Here is a 19,426-nt window from a genome sequence, read left to right as displayed (position 1 = left end):
GACAAGCCACGCACGTTATGGGACTTCATTAGAGCAGCCCCAAGCAGACAAGACACCAACGTGCACTCCACCCTGCCCACAGCGCCTCCCTGCTCTCCCCGAGCACACCAGTCAAGCTCCTGCGTCAGGCCACCACACCTGACGTTTCTATTGTCTGGGATGCTTTTCTTCAAAGACATCAACAGAACTTACTCTCACCGCCTCTGCTGAAATACAACCTCTGTGAGGACTCCCTATTTAAATTCCACTAGCCCCTGGCCCCTTCCTCACCCTTTTGTTCTCCCCCCTTCTCTGCTCACTTTATCTCCAGCACATTTATTACCTTCTCACATAACTTGTTTAATCTGTCTCCTCCCCCCACCTCCTAGAATGGAAGCTCCAAGAGATGTAGAATATTTGCTTTTTCCCCCCACTGTGTAACTGCACTGCCTAAAACACAACAGGTGATCAATAAATATTTGTTGAGTAAATAAACCGGCCCAAAGAATAAATATAACTCGTGAAAGAGTCAAGAGAACTTCACGCACGTTGCTGGGTTTTGAGGGGAAAAAACAAAAGCACGTTCTAAATGCCTAAGTGCGGCAGCTCAGCTCAGACAATTATTTTACTAGTAGCTGCCCCTCTGTTTCAGAGTGCCAGCACATGACTTCCTTTTCTCCCTCCCCTGCTCTCAGCCCTTAAATGTTTGGGATCAGTTCATAGATGATGCAGTTTAAAATAAAAACAAAACAAAACAAAACCCTAAGCTTATCTAGCCTACATTCCTTTCTGGTTTCATCAGTGCTCTCCCCTCTGCGCTACACTCACACCAACCAGACTTCGTTCTGCTCCTCAAAGACACCTTGCTCCTTTTCACGTCAATAATCACTCGCCCGTTAAGCCCTCTACCTAGAAAACTCCTCTCACACCTCTGCCAGTCTGCTTCTTCTCATCATTCAGGTGTCCGAATGCCACCACTTCAAAATCACCCTGCCTGCTGCCACCCCAGCCAAGAGACAAAACCACCACTCCAACTCCTCCTTTATTTTCCTAACACTTAAAACCTTCTAAAGCCCTATTTGCACACATGTATCTTATTTATGACAGCAGATCTTACCTACTTTGTTCACCACTACGTCCGTGGTGCCTAAAATACTAAGTAAAATAGGTGATAATTTAGTTACATGTCAATACCGTGGTAGACAGTTCCGCTTTACCATTAAAGACACTGATAGCCAGAAGAGAGACTCCTGATATCAGATAGCTGGGAGAGTCTACTGGAAACGACTGCTTGGGACTATTTCCACGACTCCGTGAGACCTGGGGCCACACACTAGCAGCTCTTCTGTAACGGTAGCGCACAGACCACGCTACAGTTAGGAACCTCCAGTATCGTCATGCCTTTAATCGATGAACGACCCTCTCGGCCAATCCGCAGGCCGCATAAGAACCTGCCTCCAGGAAAGAAACATTTTAAGGACAGACCAACACAATAAAAAAAGCTTATCCTGGGAAAGGTGGCTTCGCTTGTCATTTTGACCATCCCTCATCTACCTACAAGTCAGCCCTGGGGAGCCCTGAGACTGCGTAAAGGCAGCAGGGGGCCCTCCAGAACTCGCTCCCCAACCACTGCATCCCAGTAAATGAATCCTGGATCCTAAACCTAAATAACGCAAAGGAAGCCGTTTCCAAAGCAACTAAAGGAAAGGGCGGCAGGGGGGAGGGGGGCTTCCGCCCGGGAGTGGGAGCAGCGCACGGAAGCTTAACGCGCGCGGCCCGACCCGCAGCCGGAGCCCTGAACGGCCGGCCCAGCCCCTCCGCACCCTCGGCCCGGGGGAGACGCCGTACCTGCTGCAGGGAAGCGCAGCCCTGACAGCGTGAGAGGTCCGCCGCCGTCCCGGGCGCTGCCGAGTGGGTCTCGCCCGGCATCATGGTGCCGCCGCCGGGCCCGGTGAGCCCGCGCGCCTCAGGGACCCGCGATCTCGGCCCTGTCCTGCCTCTGCTGACGCCGCCGGGGCCGCCGCCTGCCAGGCCGCTTCCCGCCGGGTCCGGGCGGGTCCATCCGTGCACAGAGGTCCCCGTGGAGCTGACAAACCACTCTCCGAGCCAGAGCTGCCTCGGGCACTAGAAAGAAACGATACCCGGCGCGGCCCCCGAGCGCGACGCAGTCCGGCCAGGACCCCGCCCCGCCCTGGCTCGCTCCGCCCCTCGCCGCGGCGCGGGGCTGCCTGAGGCGCTGCCTGAGCAAAATAGGGAGGGGAGCCGCTCCGATGCGGCTGGGAAGACAGGTGCGAAGGAAACGTCGAGGAGAGAAGAGACATCGGAGGGGCCCTTCTTCCACAGTGTAGGGTTTACTCTTTCATTGCCGGCTTGCTGTGTGGAACACTTCACATAGACACCTAAAACCTTCAACGAAGGGGAGGTGACCTGAGAATGACGTCATTCCAGGCGCCTCATGGTCTTGAAGGACCCCGCACCCGGACGGGTCAGTGCGCGATTCTTAAGTGGAGGGACGGGCGCTGTCCGAGTCCGGCCGGGTCCAGGAGGAGACGGCAGGACTACAGCTCCCAACGCCCCGCGCGGCGGGCGGACACCGAGTGGTTCCTCCGGCCGCGCCCGGTGCTCTTTGGCGCCTCGCCTTGTTTGTCGTCGCCGCTGACCAGTCCTTTTCCGGGAACGTCTTTCTTCCAGACAGCGCCTGCTGTGTCCACTTGCCGTCCGACCCGGCGCTCTTCGGCCGCATTCCAGGCCCATCCCCGCCGCGTCCCTGAAGCCTCGGCTGTGGGCGCCGCCACCCACTAGGTGCCAAGCACAGCGCCTGGCCGAATCCTCGGCGACTCTGCCACCAATTGCTAGCTACTACCAAGTCTTATTTTTTAAATCTCTTGGAAAGGGAAAAAAGAAAAGAAATCCTCACCCGACCGCAGTTCCTGGATACATTCAGGTCCCGATCTTCTTGTTTGAACCGAAGTTTTTCGCATCTGTATGCCAATACCCACCGCCACCAGAATCTTTTTGATAATCACAGCTTGCTGTCATCGGTACCTTGCTCGGAAGCCTCCCGTGGCTTCCCGACGTCTGGTTAGAAAGTCCAACTTCTTAGCATTCAGTACCAGCTTTGTATGTGTTAAGGAGAAGTCCAGACCTTACCCGCTCCTTCCTAAATGTACAGGATGGAAATTGCAACTGAAAACACCCCTTCCAAGAAAGCATTCTGGGTTCCTCTCCAAATATCGCACCCCTGCCCTTGCTTACACGCTCTGTGGCTGACGCTTGCTGTGAGGTGGAGGGGCAAGGTATCCAGCACATCCCTAGATTACCTGTCGTGGGCACTTAAGATGCACCTGTACTTGTCTCAAGAGGTGCTGTGGGATGCGAAGAAAGCAAGAGTAGGTTTAAAAGTGAAAGGAGAAGTAAGCAGATGGACAGCGGGGAAGCAGGTGTACCTTGGAAGAGAAAGGGGAAAGGAGGCCCTTGCGGTCCTGGTGACTTTCCATTTCTGGTTTCCGATCCCAGACAACTGGTCTTAAGAGTAACTTCCTTTTTATTTAAGGTTTCCCAAATGAGTGTTTCTTCCAGAGTCTCTTCGTGGAGGAGGCACCAGCTTACCCTCCGGCGTTATCTCCCTCTGCACCGCACCCACGCACACAGCGCACCTCCCCTTGCTGGAACTGGGAACCCTCACTACTACCTTCCTGCCTTTGGGCCCCTGCCCTTGTCTTCCCCCAGCTTGACAGTCTGTCGTCCTCCTGTTCCGGGCCCCACGTTTTACCTCCATAACTGCAAGTAATACCTAGGTCCCTTTTTATCCCTTAGCACTGAGCAATTTTTTTTTTTTATAACACCGCATTTTGACTTGTACTGTGGTGCTTTTTATGTCTTAGAGGTGCTTTTTCCTTTTAAACGCTGCAAAGTGCTGTGCACTGTAGGTACTCCATGGATGTCAGAGTGAGTCAAATTTGCTGCAGCTAATTGAAGGTGAAAGAGAATAAGGATTTGCATTCAAAAGTGGAAGTGCATTTGTTTCAACTTCTACCTTTCTCGTAAGATATTTAAAGAAGAGAAAAAAAGAACAGTCTGGTTTGTGTAATGTAGGGTGGGCAAACTTTCCATAAAGGGCCACATAGTAAAATATTTTAGGCTTTTAGGGCCATAAATATGCAGGTCTCTACTTCATATCTGTGTCATTTTTTTTGTTTGTTTTTGAAAAACTTTCTAAAGATGTAAAAATCATTCTTACCTGGCGGGCTGTACAGAAACAAGTGTAATTGTAGTTCCTGATGGCAACTGATGTTGGCCACTAGCTAAGGAATGCTGAAAATAACATTTTTCCTCTTTCCCACATGATGGGCCACACGTGTTTTGTCATTGTGATGGAAACAAGCAAGCAGACGTCTACACTGCAGAAAGTGGTGAGCAATGGCTTTGGAACCAAACGCCTAGCCTTAAAGTCTTAACAAGTGACCTATTTGAGCTGGTATTTCCTTACAGAGGATTAGCTATAATTTAAGTGTAAAATGACAAGGACAGGGCCAAGTCCATAGGATCTTCTATACAGAGGGTAGGTATTAGCAACTCATTGATGGTGTTATCCACTTTGGAAAATAGAGGAATAATATCCGCAGCCTACTCATTTAAAAAAAAAAAATGGTTTTGTTTGGTGTTTTAGCTTTTTTTTTGGTCAAAATTCCAAGGAAAGCTGTGTTTTTCTGTCAGACTGTCCTAAGACCTGGAGGGATGTCTAGATTCTGACTCTGATTTGGTGGACCCCTTGCCTGTAGAGTCCAGTTAGTTATTTAGAGGAGAAATAACTATAAAAGTCTCAGTTCTTGCCCTACACCCTCATCATCATCTCCCAGATACTTGGTAACTTCTCACAATTAAAGCTTTAGAGTATAACATAATTAAAAGGTTAATTAAATTGATTATTTAATTTATTAACATGATTCTACTGAAATGGCTAGTAGATTTTGTCTAGAAGTCAAGACATTCATCACAGGAACTCAAAATGGAAAGTTGTTTGTTGTTTGAATGTTCTTGTATTTTGCTTTATGAAGAGCTATTCTTTCATCTGTTGCATTTACCCATAAGAAAAATAAACTATGTTTCTTCTTTCTTTTAAAACCCTGAGAGATGTCTTATGGAGTAGCTGCAACTCTAGCACTCTACAACTCAGTGTTATTATCTGATGGAGTTATATTAGTTTCCACATCTGTGATGTAATGCTAACATAAGCCCACAAGATGTCTGTCTTTCCCTGTCTGTGGTTTAGGCCCAAATGGAATTTCCAGCCATATTTATTTATGATATAGACCCTTCTTACGGGAGTAGAAATGCTGTCTCCTGGGGCATCCTGTGTGGAGGTATTTTGTAGGAGCCACCTTGCCGTCTGCCCAGTCATGTCCACTGTGTTTGGTTCTAGCGTGCCTTTGCCCTGGTGTTTCTTACTACCCTAGGCAATGGTGGGGTTTTGATCCTCCCCCGGGATCGGGAGCAGGCCCTGTGACTTTGCTTACAGCCCAACTCTTAAGTTCGGGGGGTAAGCATGTTACTTCTTTCTGGAAGATCGAGTTCACTCAGAAACCAGAAGAACCCATTTTTGTTTGAAAACAAGCATAATTTGGAATAGAATGCAAAACTGATATGACTGTTAAAGCTGAAGCACAATTTTAAAAGACTTTCCTGGTTGCTAGAGCCCTCTCCAGGGGAGTGTGGGGTATTTTGTGAACATCTGGCAGCTGTAGCTCCTTGTCACGTGAGACAGTTCCTGTGGTCTCAGGGATTTGCTTCCTAAAAGTTTCTACACTACAGTCCCAGTAACTGGCACCTTACAGCCCCAGGATCATCTATACAGTTTGTGAGGCCAAGTGTAAGACGAAAATGCCAGACCCCTTGTTCAAAACTTCTGAAGAATCTTAAGATGCAACAGCAAATCACCAAACAAGCACAGAGCCCTTGGGAGTGTGGATCACTCTTTGACAAAACAAGTAGAACACTGAGGAAGTGGCCCCGCCAGCCACCTTCTTTCTAACCAGCCCTGCTCACCCTGCGTGGTACCACCCCCTCCCAAACCAGAGGTACAGGGCTGTGTCATCACTACTTTCAGATTCAGCCTGCCAAATGGTCGCATCTAACGCCCCACTCCCTGTCCTCAGAAACACCAGCATCTGGCCAATCCAAAGGTATCACTGATTGACTTCTCACTTCACCAAACTCTTATCCTGGGTCTCCCCTCTCTCCTTTCTGTCTGTCTGTCTAGGCCCTTGATGAATCTGGTTACACATGACCTCACCCTCCCGTGCTGTATATCAGGGTCCCCAACCCCTGGGCCACGGGCAGCTGGGCCGCACAGCAGGAGGCAACCAGTGGGCGAGCGAGCGAGCGAGCGAAGCTTCATCTGCCTCTCCCCATCACTCTCCATCACTCCCTGTCGCACCCCATCGCTCCTCAATGATCCCAATCGATCCTCAACGTTCCCCATTCCTCCCCCTCACTCCACCTCGCTCCCCATCGCTCCCCATCGCTCCCCCTCGCTCCCCATCGCACCCCATTGCTCCCAATCGTTCCCCATCTCTCCCCCTTGCTCCCCCTCGGTCCCCCTCGCTCCCCATCGTGCCCCATCGCTCCCCGTCGCTCCCCATCACTCTCCATCACTCCCAATCGCTCCCCACCGCTCCTCATCGCTCCCCATCACTCTCTGTCGATCCCCATTTCTCCTCATGGCTCTCCATCGCTCCCCATCACTACCCGTCGCTCCCTCTCACTTCCCCTCACTCCCCATCTCTCCCCATTGCTTCCCATCACTCCTCATCTCTCCCAATCAGTGCCCCTCGCTTCCCGTCACTCCCCCTCCCTTCCCCTCGTTCCCCATCTCTCCCAATTGGTCCCCATCTCTCCCCATCTCTCCCTCTCACTCTCCCTGGCTCCCCATCGCTCCTCATCACTCCCATCACTCCCCATCTCTTCCCATTGCTCCCCATCTCTCCCCATACCTCCTCATTTCTAACCATCACTCCCCATCGCTCCCTCGCTCCTCATCACTCCCCATCGTTCCCCATCTCTCCCCGTCTCTCCACATCGCTCCCCATCTCTCCCCATCACTCCCCATCTCTCCCCATTGCTCCCCACCGCTCCCTATCGCTCCCCATAGCTCCCCCTCACTCCCCATCTCTCCCCATCCCTCCACATTGCTCCCCATTGGTCCTCCTCACTCCGCAATGCTCCCGAGCACTCCCCATCTCTCCCCATCACTCCCAATTGCTCCGCATCTCTCCCCGTCTCTCCCCGTCGCTCCCCATAGCTCCCCAATGCTCGCCATCTCTCCCTATCACTCCCCCTTGGTCCCCATCGCTCCCCATCACCTCCCATCTCTCCCAATCGCTCCCTGTCGCTCCCCATCTCTCCCCCTCTCTCCCTCTCTCTCCCCATCTCTCTCCATTGCTCCCCATCGCTCCCCATCTCACCCCATCGCTCCCCCTCGCTCTCCCTCACTCTCCCTCTCTCCCCATCTCTCCCCATCACTCCCCATCGCTCCCCATCTCTCCCTATCGCTCCCCATCTCTCCCCATCTCTCTGCAACTCTCCCCATCTCTCCCCATCGCTCTCCTCTCCCCATCTCACCCCATCGCTCCCCCTCGCTCTTCCTCTCTCCCCATCTCTCCACATCACTCCCCATCTCTCCTCACCACTCCCCGTCACTCCCCATCTCTCCCCATCACTCCGCATCTCTCTGCATCGCTCCCCATCTCTCCCCATCGCTCTCCATCGCTCCCCATCTCTATCCATGTCTTCCCATCGCACCCCGCCGCTCCCCATCACTCTCCATCTCTCCCCATCTCTCCCCATCACTCCGCGTCGCTTCCCGTCACTCCCCCTCACTCCACATCAATCCCCATCACTCCCCATTGCTTCCCATCACTCTCCATCTCTACCCATTGCTCCGCGTCGCTCCCCGTTGCTCCCCTTCGCTCCCCAACGGTCCCCATCACTCCCCATCACTCCACTTAGCTCCACATAGCTCCCCATTGCTCTCCATCGACCCCCCTCGCTCCTCACCGCTCCCCACCGCTCACCATCGTTCCCCCTTGCTCCCCATCACTCCCCAACTCTCCCCATCAACCCCCTCGATCCCTACCACTCCCCACCGCTCCCCATCTCTCCCCATCTCTCTCCCTTGCTCCTCTACACCCGCGATCGCTCCACGTCATTCCCCATTGCTCCCCATCTCTCCCAATCGCTCCCTGTCGCTCCCCATCTCTCCCCCTCTCTCCCCCTCTCTCCCCATCTCTCTCCATCGCTCCCCATCGCTCCCCATCTCTCCCTGTCTCTCCCCGTTACTCCCTGGCACTCCCCCTCACTCCCCATCTCTCCTCATCTCTCGCCGTTGCTCCCCGTCGCACCCCCAAGCTCCCCCTCGCTCCCCATCACTACCCATCACTCCCCATCGAACGCCCTCGCTCCCCACCACTCTCCTCTACTCACCATTGCTCCCCATCTCTCCCTGTCGCTCCTCAGAACTCCCCCTTGCTCCCCATCACTCCTCATCACTCCACACCACTCCTCCTCACTCCCCATCACTCCCCATCGAACCCCCTCGCTCCCCACCACTCTCCTCCGCTCCCCTTCGCTCCCTCTCCCTCCACCTCTCTTCCCATCTCTCCCCATCGCTCCCCCTTGCTCCCCATCTGTCCCCATCTCTTCCCAACGCTCCCTATCGCTCCACATCTCTCCCCATCTCTCCCTGTCACTCCCTGCCTCTCCCCATCACTCCCCATGTGTCCCCATTGCTCGCCCTCGTTCCCCATTGTTCGCCCTCGTTCCCCATTGCTCCGCATCACTCCCCATCTCTCCCCATCGCTCCCCCTCGCTCTTCTCTCCCCCTCACTCCCGCTCACTCCCTCTCGCTCCCCATCGCTCCCCTCCCCATCTTTCGTGTCACCGCCTGAATCATCCCCCACCCCACCCCAGCCCCACCCGTGGAAAAAGTCTCTTCCTCGAAACCAGTCACTGGTGCCAAAAAGGTTGGGGACCGCTGCTGTATATCACTCCTCTCTCCTATGTTTGTTGTCATAAGACTCCAGGGAGCCCTAGGATAACTGCAGGGTGACCCCAGGAAAATTCTGAGGCACTCCTAAAGACAAAATATTTTCTGTTGAATAAAAAAACTATTCACAACACTTGACAAAGAACAGTTAGGAAGCTTTACATAACACCATCATGATAGCTGTAGGGACCACTGCAATGGGATTTCGATGTAGCAGTTTGGGCTCAACTCCAAATACCACCAGGAAGAGTGGGAATTTATAGCCGTGGAGCAGGATGCGGGGGGTGGGGGCAGTGGAAGGAGCATTTCTAAAAGGAAACATCAGGCATGAGAGGGTGGAGGGCAGGAGTTCTGGCTAAACCATGCTAACAGGATTCTTGCTGAGGGCAGGCCAGGTGATCAGGCCTCCTGTGGGGTCAGTGGAGGATGAGGAACAGTGCTAGAAATCTTGGGAGATCTGATATCCAGAGTGGAAGATTCTGGTTCAAGTGACTTAGCAAGACCCTTGCTAACATTGCACAAAGCATAGATGAACCCAGAATCCCAGAAGTCAGGCCCACATTGAGAAGACAGTTCAGAGGAGTCCTGTCGAGGGACTGGTAGCTCAGGCAGCAGCTGCTGGCCCGTGGCTCTGCTCCCCCAGCCCCACTGGACCTCCTCCAGTTACCACATAAAGCAAAGGTTTCTCTCCCAGGAGAGGCTTGAGGACCTCTTTCATTCTCAGAGCCACAAATCAGCCGGAGTCTGGGTGAAGGCCTGCCGAGGGGTCTGTGCTCTTACAAAACCCACCAGGGCATTTCCAAATCAGAATAATCTTCGCTGCTACCGCCTCAAGGCCGAGAGTGGGTCCCAGCCCAGGGTGACAGCAAGGCTGGATTCCTAAGGTGAGAGGGGGTGGAGAGGTGCCACCAGAGGCCACCCATGGATGCCTTCTGATCCCAGATCCGTTCAGGCAGATTGGAAGGAAGGGTCTCTAACAGGCGTTGTCCAAGGATGGCGGTGCTCCTTTTGAGACAGGCTTACTTTTTCCACTTCATGGGAATCAAAGCTGCTGAGGAGACGGAGCATCAGGAGGGCGGGGGGGAAGCTGTCCTGCCTGTTGGACACCCTGCCTGGGTCCTCCCACCCAAACCCCTCACCAGCCCTTGCACACCTGCGCTGCTAGCTCAGTCCTCACCCAGGGAGTCCTGCTGCCACCTCGGTAGATCCAGCAGGTACTTAAAACCCTCTGCCCACCTCTAGCCATGATATTCTCTGGGATGCAAGTCTTCTTTTTTCTACTATTTTTTGGAGACAGTGACTGTTCTGCTTCCTTTTAGTCCCTTCCCTTGGGCATTGCCTTCTCTCCCGTCCCACCCACCCTCTTCAGAGTCTGTGCCCTGAGCTGAGGTTTGGTTCCCACAGTCTCTGCTGGTTTGTCCTGTATCCTTGAGCTCTCAGAAGACCAACTCTGGAAATGATCTGTTTCTACGATGCCTCTGATACCCGTAATTCCCATGCTCTTAGCATCCCTTCTTGTCATCATTTAAAGGGAACCATCTTTGCTAATTTAACAGGAACATCTCCTAAACTGACTTTTCTTTTCTTTCTTTTTTTTTTTTTGGCTGCGTTGGGTCTTCGTTGCTGCGCGCAGGCTCTCTCTAGTTGCAGTGAGGGGGGCTACTCTTTGTTGCGGTGTGCAGGCTTCTCATTGCGGTGGCTTCTCTTGTTGTAGAGCATGGGCTCTAGGTGCACGGGCTTCAGTAGTTGTGGCTCGCGGGCTCTAGAGCACAGGCTCAGTAGTTGTGGTGCATGGGCTTAGTTGCTCTGCAGCATGTGGGATCTTCCCGGACCAGGGCTCGAACCCGTGCCCGCTGCATTGGCAGGCAGATTCTTAACCACTGCACCACCAGGGAAGTCCCCCTAAAATGACATTTGTGTTGAACGGCACTTCGTCATCATCTTTTCACGGTTATTAAATATGAGGTCTGGTGAACCCCATTCACGGTTTGACACAAAACTGCCCATTGGTGTACTCAGCCCCCTCCCAGGAAACGTTGTCATGCCCCTGTGAGCTTGGCTGTGGGTGAGAGTCCCATATGGAGTCTGCTAGAAGGACTTGAAGGCAGTGGCTGCTCAGAAGGCGGGTCTCTGAGGGGTGCCGGTCATCACAGCATCCACACTGCAATTCTCACTCCTCATCAGTGTTTCCCACCCTCATGCTGCCGCTCTCTGGGACTGGATAATTTTGGATAACTGTGGAGCCTTCCTGCGCATATTAGGATATTAAACAGCACCCCTCCAGGCTGCACACCAGATGCTAGTAACCCCTCACCCCCCCCAGCCCCAGTGTGAAAATCAAAACTCTCTTCAGACCTTGCTCAGTGTCCCAGGGGATGGGGGGATGGTGTTTGAGAACCACTGCTCTACATCATGATAGTTGCATCTTTAATTTTCTTGGTGGCTGGAAGGGGAAATAGGGAGGCGAGGGAGAGATTTTTTGAAGATGCGGGATGCACATCTCAGCATGGAGTCCTCATCTTACACAACTTTCAGCATCATTTGTCACAGCTGTCCGTCACCCTTTCCTCCTTCATCTGGATCTTCAGTGGGGTCCTGGTACCCTCTCTCTGAGTGTGCTCCCGCTAAGTCTCTCTTACTGGGCCCACTGGCTCACCTCGCAGGGTGTCAGTGCAGGTGGCCCCACTGCTGTCCTCCTCCTCTCCTCCCTCCAGGTTCACTACCTGTACAGCGGCCTTCAGCCACCTGGCTTTAAGTACCGTCTGACTCCGTCCAGCCTGGGCCTCTGGCCTGAGCTCTAGAAGAGCATGTCACCCGCCTGTGTGCTCTCTCCCCACATCCTGACTGTCTCCACCTGGGTTAACTGCCATGTGTGCTCCTGCTTGCAGGCCCAAAGCTGAGGAGGACCCTTCCCTCCTCTCCTCTGTCAGCCCACATCCAACTCGCAGGCAGCTGGGCAGCCTGCAGCCAAAGCATGTGAAGCTCCTAGGCTCCCATAACACCTACCACCCTCCCCCACGTCTGTCCCCATAACACTCATCCTAATGATGCTTTCACACAGAAGTCGTATCAGATTCTTCTTGGACCAGGAAAGAGCAAAGTCACAGCTGTCCTTGGAAGTTCTGCTGCCTCTGTGTTCTCAAGCCCTCTCTCTCTCCCCTACTCACCCCGACCCGGCTCCTGGCCTTCAGGCTGCATCATGGCGGCAGACACCTCTGACCCCAAGGTCTTCGCAAGGCTCTTCCTTCGCCCCCAACATCTGTTGGCCTCCCTCCCCCGCCTCATTCACGTCTCTGCTCCAGGGCCACTCGACAAGAGGGCCTGCCTGACAAGTCTGTCCAGAGCAGCCTTGTTGTCCATCCTCCTTCCTCTTCTTCTGAGCTCTCATCACCACCCAGCATCACCTGTCTGTTTGTTGATGGCTTCCCTCCGCTAGAATGGGTGCTTCATGGAGGAGAAGCACTTTTTATCATTCTGTGTCCCCAGTTCCTAGACCACACCTCACACGTGGCAGTTATTCAACAGATCTCATTGTGGAAAGAATCAATGAGTGAATTAATAAATGAATATCTGGATAAAAAATATAGTTTAGTGAGGTTAGCAATCAAGAGCTCCACAGTCGTGCACCTTGATACTCACCCAAATGAGCTGAAAACATATGTCTCCACAAAAACCTGCACACAGATGTTTGTAACAGCTTTGTCCATAATTGCCAAAACCTGAAAGCAATTCAGATGATCTTCAGTGGGTGAATGGATAAAAAAACTGGTACATCCAGTCAATGGAACACCCTTCAGCACTAAAAAGAAATGAGCTCTCAAGCCATGAAAGACATGGAGGAACCATAATTGCACATCACTAAGTGGAGGAAGCCAAGGTAAAAAGCTACATCCTGTATGATTCCAACTCTATGACTTTCTGGAAAAGGCAAAACTGTGACGACAGTAAAACGATTGTGGTTGCCAGAGATTGGGGGGAGGGAGAGGTGAGCAGGTGAAGCACAGAGGATTTTTACAGCAGTGAAAACATTACTCTGGGGACTTCCCTGGTGGCGCAGTGGTTAAGACTCCACGCTCCCAATGCAGGGGGCCTGAGTTCAATCCCTGGTCAGGGAACTAGATCCCACATGCATGCTGCAACTAAGAGTTCACATACCACAACTAAAGAGCCCGCCTGCAGCGACTAAGACCTGGCACAGCCAAATTAATTAATTAATTATTAAAAAGAAAAAAAAAAAGAGGGCTTCCCTGGTGTCGCAGTGGTTGAGAGTCTGCCTGGCGATGCAGGGGACACGGGTTTGTGCCCTGGTCCAGGGAGATCCCACATGCAATGGAGCGGCTGGACCCGTGAGCCATGGCTGCTGAGCCTGCGCGTCCAGAGCCTGTGCTCCGCAACAGGAGAAGCCACAGTAGTGAGAGGCCTGCGTACCACAAAATAAATAAATACATAAATAAAAATTAAAAAAAATATATTACTCTGTGTGATATGCTAATGATGGATAGATGTCCAAACCCATAGAATGTTCAACACCAAGCGTGACCACTACCGTAAACTATGGACTTTGGGTGATTATGATGTGTCAGTGTAGCTTCATCAGTTGTAACAAATGTACCACGTGGAAGGGGCTATTGATAACGGGGGCCGGCTGTGTGTGTGGGGGGGGCAGGGACTATATATGAACTTACCACTCTATTTTGCTGAGAACCTAAAACTGTTCTAAAAATTAAATTCTAATTTAAAAAAAGAACACAAAGTTGTAGGCAGTGGGAATAACAATAAAAAGCCTCCAAGTCAGGAGGAAATTTGGCATGTTAAAGCATCATAAATCAGCTCAGGGACTTGGGAGTGCAGTGAGCAAGGGACCAATGGTGTTAATTAACTGAGGTGAGGAGGGAGACACGGACCAGATCCTACAGGGTCCTGTAAGCCAGGCTAGAAATGCTTTCGATTTTAAGTGCAATGGGCAGTAATTAAATGTTTTAAGAAATGGAATGGCCTGGTCTGATTTCCATTAAAAACTTCTCATTCTGGCTGTCATATGGAAATAGACTAGGAGACCAGATGTCTTACCTGAGTTGGGTAAAAGCGTCAGCTTTGGGCAGGAAATCAAGGATGTGTTTCTCCAAAGATGCGCATAACTTAAAAAGAGTTGTTTATGGATTTCACGAGGAAAGATCACACAATAGAGTTATCTGGGCCCCTGAATGACAAAAAGGTTTTGAAAAATAATGTTTTGAGTTTCTTACTGGCCTTAAGAAGCCATGATTCTCAAAACTTCTTTGTTTCTGAAATTGGAGGTCCAGACTGCCAGTTGGGATGGTTTTATTCTAAGATCATGAGAATATAGCACATTCTGTAAATTATCCTGGCAGGAAAGGATTGCCAAGGAGGAGAAAAACAAAATGGCTTTCATTTAGAATAAACGTCTAGCAATTGTTTGAATTTTAGATAAAAAGATACCAAACATCTTTGGCCATAAATTTTCCTTTGGCCTCATTCTCCAGCCCTGACATAAAGAAAAATGCTGCTAAAATTTAACAATACATTCCAGATATGTGGTGTGGAGACAATCATTCAACATATTCTAAAGTGAAAATATATATATCTTAGCTTAATGTTCTTTATTAAAAAAATAGGAAAGTATGAACCCCAAATGCCTCTTGGATATATCATATTGAATTCACTATTATATTTTGAATTCCTGTTAAAAAAATAACTTTTCTATCAGGTAAAGAGTCTTACAGCTTCTGAAGAAAATAAATTAAATATCTGCTTAAGCATAGGTTGAAATTTCCTTGAAAATTCAGAAGTGGGATCCGAGAAGTGCTGTTGTGAAAACAGATCACATCCCATTTTTAACTCTGGAAGTAGGAGTTGCAGGCTGTCAAGTCCATCTTGGTTCTCGAGAACTAGGACATCCAGTTTATGTGGAAGGAAAGAGGAAAGGGGAAAGGATAATGAGGCTTCCTTTTTCTCTGCAAAAGTATAAACAATCATGGGAATTTCAAGTAGACAAAGTGATTCAACACTCTGCTAAAGCTGGGTAGCCATATCACTTAGAAATGATTCAGTTGTAAGAAACAGGAAATTTAACCTCATTTGACGTTTAAAAGAATGTTTTCATTCATGTTAACTAGTCTCATCCAGGGGTCAGCAAATCTGACCTTTTAACTCTGTTTCAGGGATCAGACAGGCCCTCCCTGCCCAGCCACATGGTAGGATGGGTCCTCTGGGTTCTCATCCAGTAGGAGAGAAGTACCTGCTCCTACAAACAAAATCCTGGCTAACTTACATCAGTTGCTCATACCCAAACCAGCCTCTGGGCTGGGAGAACCTTAGGTCTGGATCACGTGTCCTGCTGGACAGCCAAGAGCACAGGCAGCCTCCCACCCCATAACATACGGGCGGGGCCAGATACCAAAACGGAGTCAGGGGCTTCTACTCAAGGTAGAAGACTGGATGCTGGGCATCCCTCTAGCACAAGTGGCGATTCCAGGGGACTCTGTGACTGCACTGCCCGCTGTCATTTCCAGTGGCTCCCTTTATTCCTATGGTGACCAATAGTAGCAACGACCTCAGGAAGAGGAAACCAGATTTGGGACGGTGATTATGACAGCAGATTTTTTTCATTTGTTCATTCACTGGACATATTTTATGGGCCACCACCTTCCTCCGTGGCAGGCCCTGTGCTCTGTGCTGGGATGAGGAGATGCAAGCTCATAATACCTCACCCCCAGGAGCTCACTTCTGGATCAAGTAACTGAGAGTTAGGAGGTAAGAGTGCCTGTCATTGAAACCATGCAAGAAAAAGAAGGAAGCCCTGGAAAAACTTAACGGTCAAATAACATTGGGAAATCGAGTTACACCTGGATATTTATTTAAAGAGCTTTATGGGAGCTCCCTGATGGCCTAATGGTTAGCATCCCAGGCTTTCACTGCCGTGGCCCAGGTTTAATCCCTGCTTTGGAAACTTAGATCCTACACGCCGCATAGCAAATAAAAGAAAAAAAAAAAAAAAAAAACAACAACCCAAACCAAATAATAATAAACAAAAATAAATAAAGAGCTTTATATCAATATCATATAAAAATCAAGGGCTTGGCCCTATACAAACCATTATTTTAAAAGGATGAGCCCAAAATGCTTGCTCAGCACTTCTTGAGTTAGCTGCGTATCAGTGATTAGCTGTTGAGATTAAGTAGCTATAAACCAGGACACCAAAACTTAAGTCATGGCAATTAAATCAAACTATAGACAAAGCATAGATACTAGAAAAGAGAACAACGAACGTCTCCAGTGGTACTGAATTTTCAAATCTTTATCTTTGAAAGAAAAAGTATACATACGGTAAATAAATTCAAAGCAAGGAAATGGATTGTGTAAAACTGAAGTAGATACTATGCTGTTGTTTAAACATGACTTCACGTGGTAGAGAGAGGTGATTGGCAACCACGGCCCTTTACCGTCTCTCTGGCGTGTCTCTTTCAGATTTAAGGTCTAGAAAGAAAACATGACTGTGCTCATGTGTCTTTGCAGTTAGACTGATGGATGTGAACTAGCTCCTGCCAATTAGATGCACTCACAAGTATTTCGGAAGAAAGAAGCAAGGGGGAGGTCGTGTTTCTGCTGCTGTGACTGTGTAAGGTTTGTTTTTGATTTTTTTTCCAGCAGTATTCCAGGATGCCGTCACTAGTTGCTTAGGTGTTGAGAGCCCTTTGCAGCAGTGATGGCTGGAACTGCTTTGCACAGCTAGGAATCTTGGTCCCTGGAGACACCAGGTTGACACTGACTCCATGACCATGGGCTTGCCCCACTTGGCCCAGGTAGACACTCCTGATCAATTTTGGCCTGCAGAGCACTGGGCCATTCCTGCAGGCACAGCCTGGGGTCACTTTTCCAACTCAGTGTCCGATGATTCTATGGATACTTTGTTTTAAATCCCTTTATACTTAAAGTGGTTGGAGTGTTTTTTATTTCTTGCAATTTAATTCTTAACTCATATGGAATTTGGCAACAAAAGTAATTGTAGGCAACAGACCCTCAAGGACTGAGATTGTGAGATGATCTATCTGTCTTGATGGAATTCGAGGGCAGTAAGGATTCAATCACCATGAGAAAATTAGAAACTGGGCATTTATGGCACAGAATAGGAGACGCTGTAACCGAGCAGGACCCTAAGGGGCCTTCCCAGGACGGGCCTTCCCCCATATCCTCTGCTTTAGCTCCTCTCTGAAGTACCCAGATAATAGTAATTGATGCAGATTTCCTGCGTTGTTTTGCAGATGTGAAAAACGCCCACCAAATGGAAGATGTTAGCAACTTGATGACCTTGAGCACATAGCCCCAGGCCTCCTGGAGCCTAAGGACTGATAACGTGAACCCCTGTGACACCACCCTGTTCCCTCACCATCAGCCCGTCAGAGAATTGTGCACGAGCGGATCACCTACCCTGAGACCCCCTCCCGCTCACCTGGCTTTTAAAAAGACATTGCCGAAACCCTTCGGGGAGCTCAAGGCTTTTTAGGGCATACGACACGTCATCTCCTTGCAAAGCCTTGCAATAAAACTTTCTCTGCTCCAAACTCCAACGTTTCAGTTTGTTTGGCCTCACTGTGCATCGGGCGCACGAACTCGTGTTAACAAAGCTGCCTAAATTGTCACCTGAAGTTTTCAGGAATAAAGAGCCTGTTAAGGCAAGACACTGGTGGGCGAGCGGCTGCTACAACCTCATGGCGAGAATGAGAAACATAGGGAGGGATGGTGGGCTGGCAGCTTGTGGCTAAGCTGAAGATTTCAAAGAAAGTGTCAAGCCCAAGGGTTTACACCCTGCTTAAGGCACAGTCACACAAGGAGCTCCTAAGTCTGACATGTGTTGTTCCTCTCTAGTAGCTGCCGAAGTGGCCAAAATTATCATAGGACCCAATCACGCACATTGCTGAGTTGCAATGTCAGCTGAATTCAAAGACTGGCCAGGCCTCCTTTGAAATACAGGGGACTGCTTGGTTGAGCTGGAACAAGAGAATTGTAGTGGGGAGATTCCCTTGCTAATGGAACTTCCTCCTTCTTTGTCTGTTGAGGTCAGTCTTATCTACATCTGACAGAGTTTCCTTGAAAGGAATGCTAGTTCTCTCCTAGCCGGTTCCTACCTCCCCCATCGCCCCTAGACCTGTAATTAGAATCAGATCCCCACATGCCTTAGAAGCAAAGTATAGAATCTGACTCAGGAAGAGAAGACATACTCATCAAAATAATTATAATTTGTTTATACAGTCAGCCCTCCGTATCCATGGGTTTCACATGCACAGATTCAACCAACTGTGAATCAAAAATATTTGAAAAAAAAACAAAATCCCCGAAAGTTCCAAAAAGCAAAACTTGAATTTGCCACTCACTGGCAGCTATGTACATAACATTTACATTGTATTTACATAGAATTCACATTGTATTTACATCCATTTACATAGTATTTGCATTGTATTAGGTATTAATCTAGAGATGATTTAAAGTATGCTGGAAGATGTTTGTAGGTTATACGGCAAATACTACACCATTTTACATAAGAGACTTGAGCATCCACGGATTTTGGTGTCCTTAGAGGGGGCCTGGAACCAATCCCCCTTGGATACCTAGGAAGGACTGTATTTAATTACATGAGAAGAAGCCTGGGTAATACGTTTTGGAATGGATTAGAAACACACTAAATAAACTAGAGTAAAAGGAATATAACTTTAGTTTGGGCAAACTGTATCAGATATTCTAGACTCTTAACCTTTGATCTGCATCAGTATTTTCATTCTCTATAACAATTGACTCATAAGGAATTTGATTTTACCCCTCTAAGGGCACCATATTGGTTCAATTTATTGATGAACTTCATGAGCCAGAAATGTCCTATCATGTGTAAGAGCAGGCAAGATAAAACTATGAAAAGTTTCATAGGCCACCACAACCAGTGAATTTTTTGCAGGTCCAGATATATCCCAACATGGGAGAGGACAGTTTATTGGTCTTTGAGACCCTACCACTGAGAAAGAAGCTCAAGGCTTCGTCAGACGTCAGACTTCTTTTTTTTTTTTTTTTTTTTTGAGGCAGAATGAACCACATTTGTGTGTGCAGCGCTGACCCATTTATTGAGTAATCTGAAAAACAACCAACTTTAGAGGAAGTCAAAGCAAGAGAAGGCAAGGCGCTCTGACACCTGTCTTCCCAGCAGATGCAGAGGGACTGACCGGATGTGTCATGGAACCTATTGCAGGCCCTCCTAGGGGAACTGGTGAAGCCCTTACACTTTTGGCACAAAAAGTAATGCCTTTCATGGAAATAAGTATAACTTTTATCATTATTATTTTTTGCTAAAATGGCTCTCCTCTACTGAGCCCTGGAAGAGATTGCCTAACCAAGGGA

At 49.5% G+C, this 19,426-nt stretch overlaps 1 protein-coding gene across 1 annotated transcript in view; it reads right to left on the bottom strand.

The window, feature by feature from the left end:
• ICE1 (interactor of little elongation complex ELL subunit 1) overlaps positions 1-2,116 on the bottom strand; it is a 58,460-nt gene extending 56,344 nt beyond the window's left edge. The window contains exon 1 of the mRNA XM_065875005.1: positions 1,828-2,116. Coding sequence (XP_065731077.1) covers positions 1,828-1,911 — 84 coding nt within the window. The 5' untranslated portion in view covers positions 1,912-2,116. The remainder of the gene's footprint in view (positions 1-1,827) is intronic.
• Between the last annotated feature and the right edge of the window lie 17,310 nt (positions 2,117-19,426).

The sequence above is a fragment of the Phocoena phocoena genome, chromosome 3 (genome assembly GCF_963924675.1).
Source record: "Phocoena phocoena chromosome 3, mPhoPho1.1, whole genome shotgun sequence".
In the NCBI taxonomy this organism is placed as follows: Eukaryota; Metazoa; Chordata; class Mammalia; order Artiodactyla; family Phocoenidae; genus Phocoena; species Phocoena phocoena.
The sequence above is the reverse complement of the archived record's forward strand: the minus strand, read 5'-3'. Positions and strand labels throughout refer to the sequence as shown.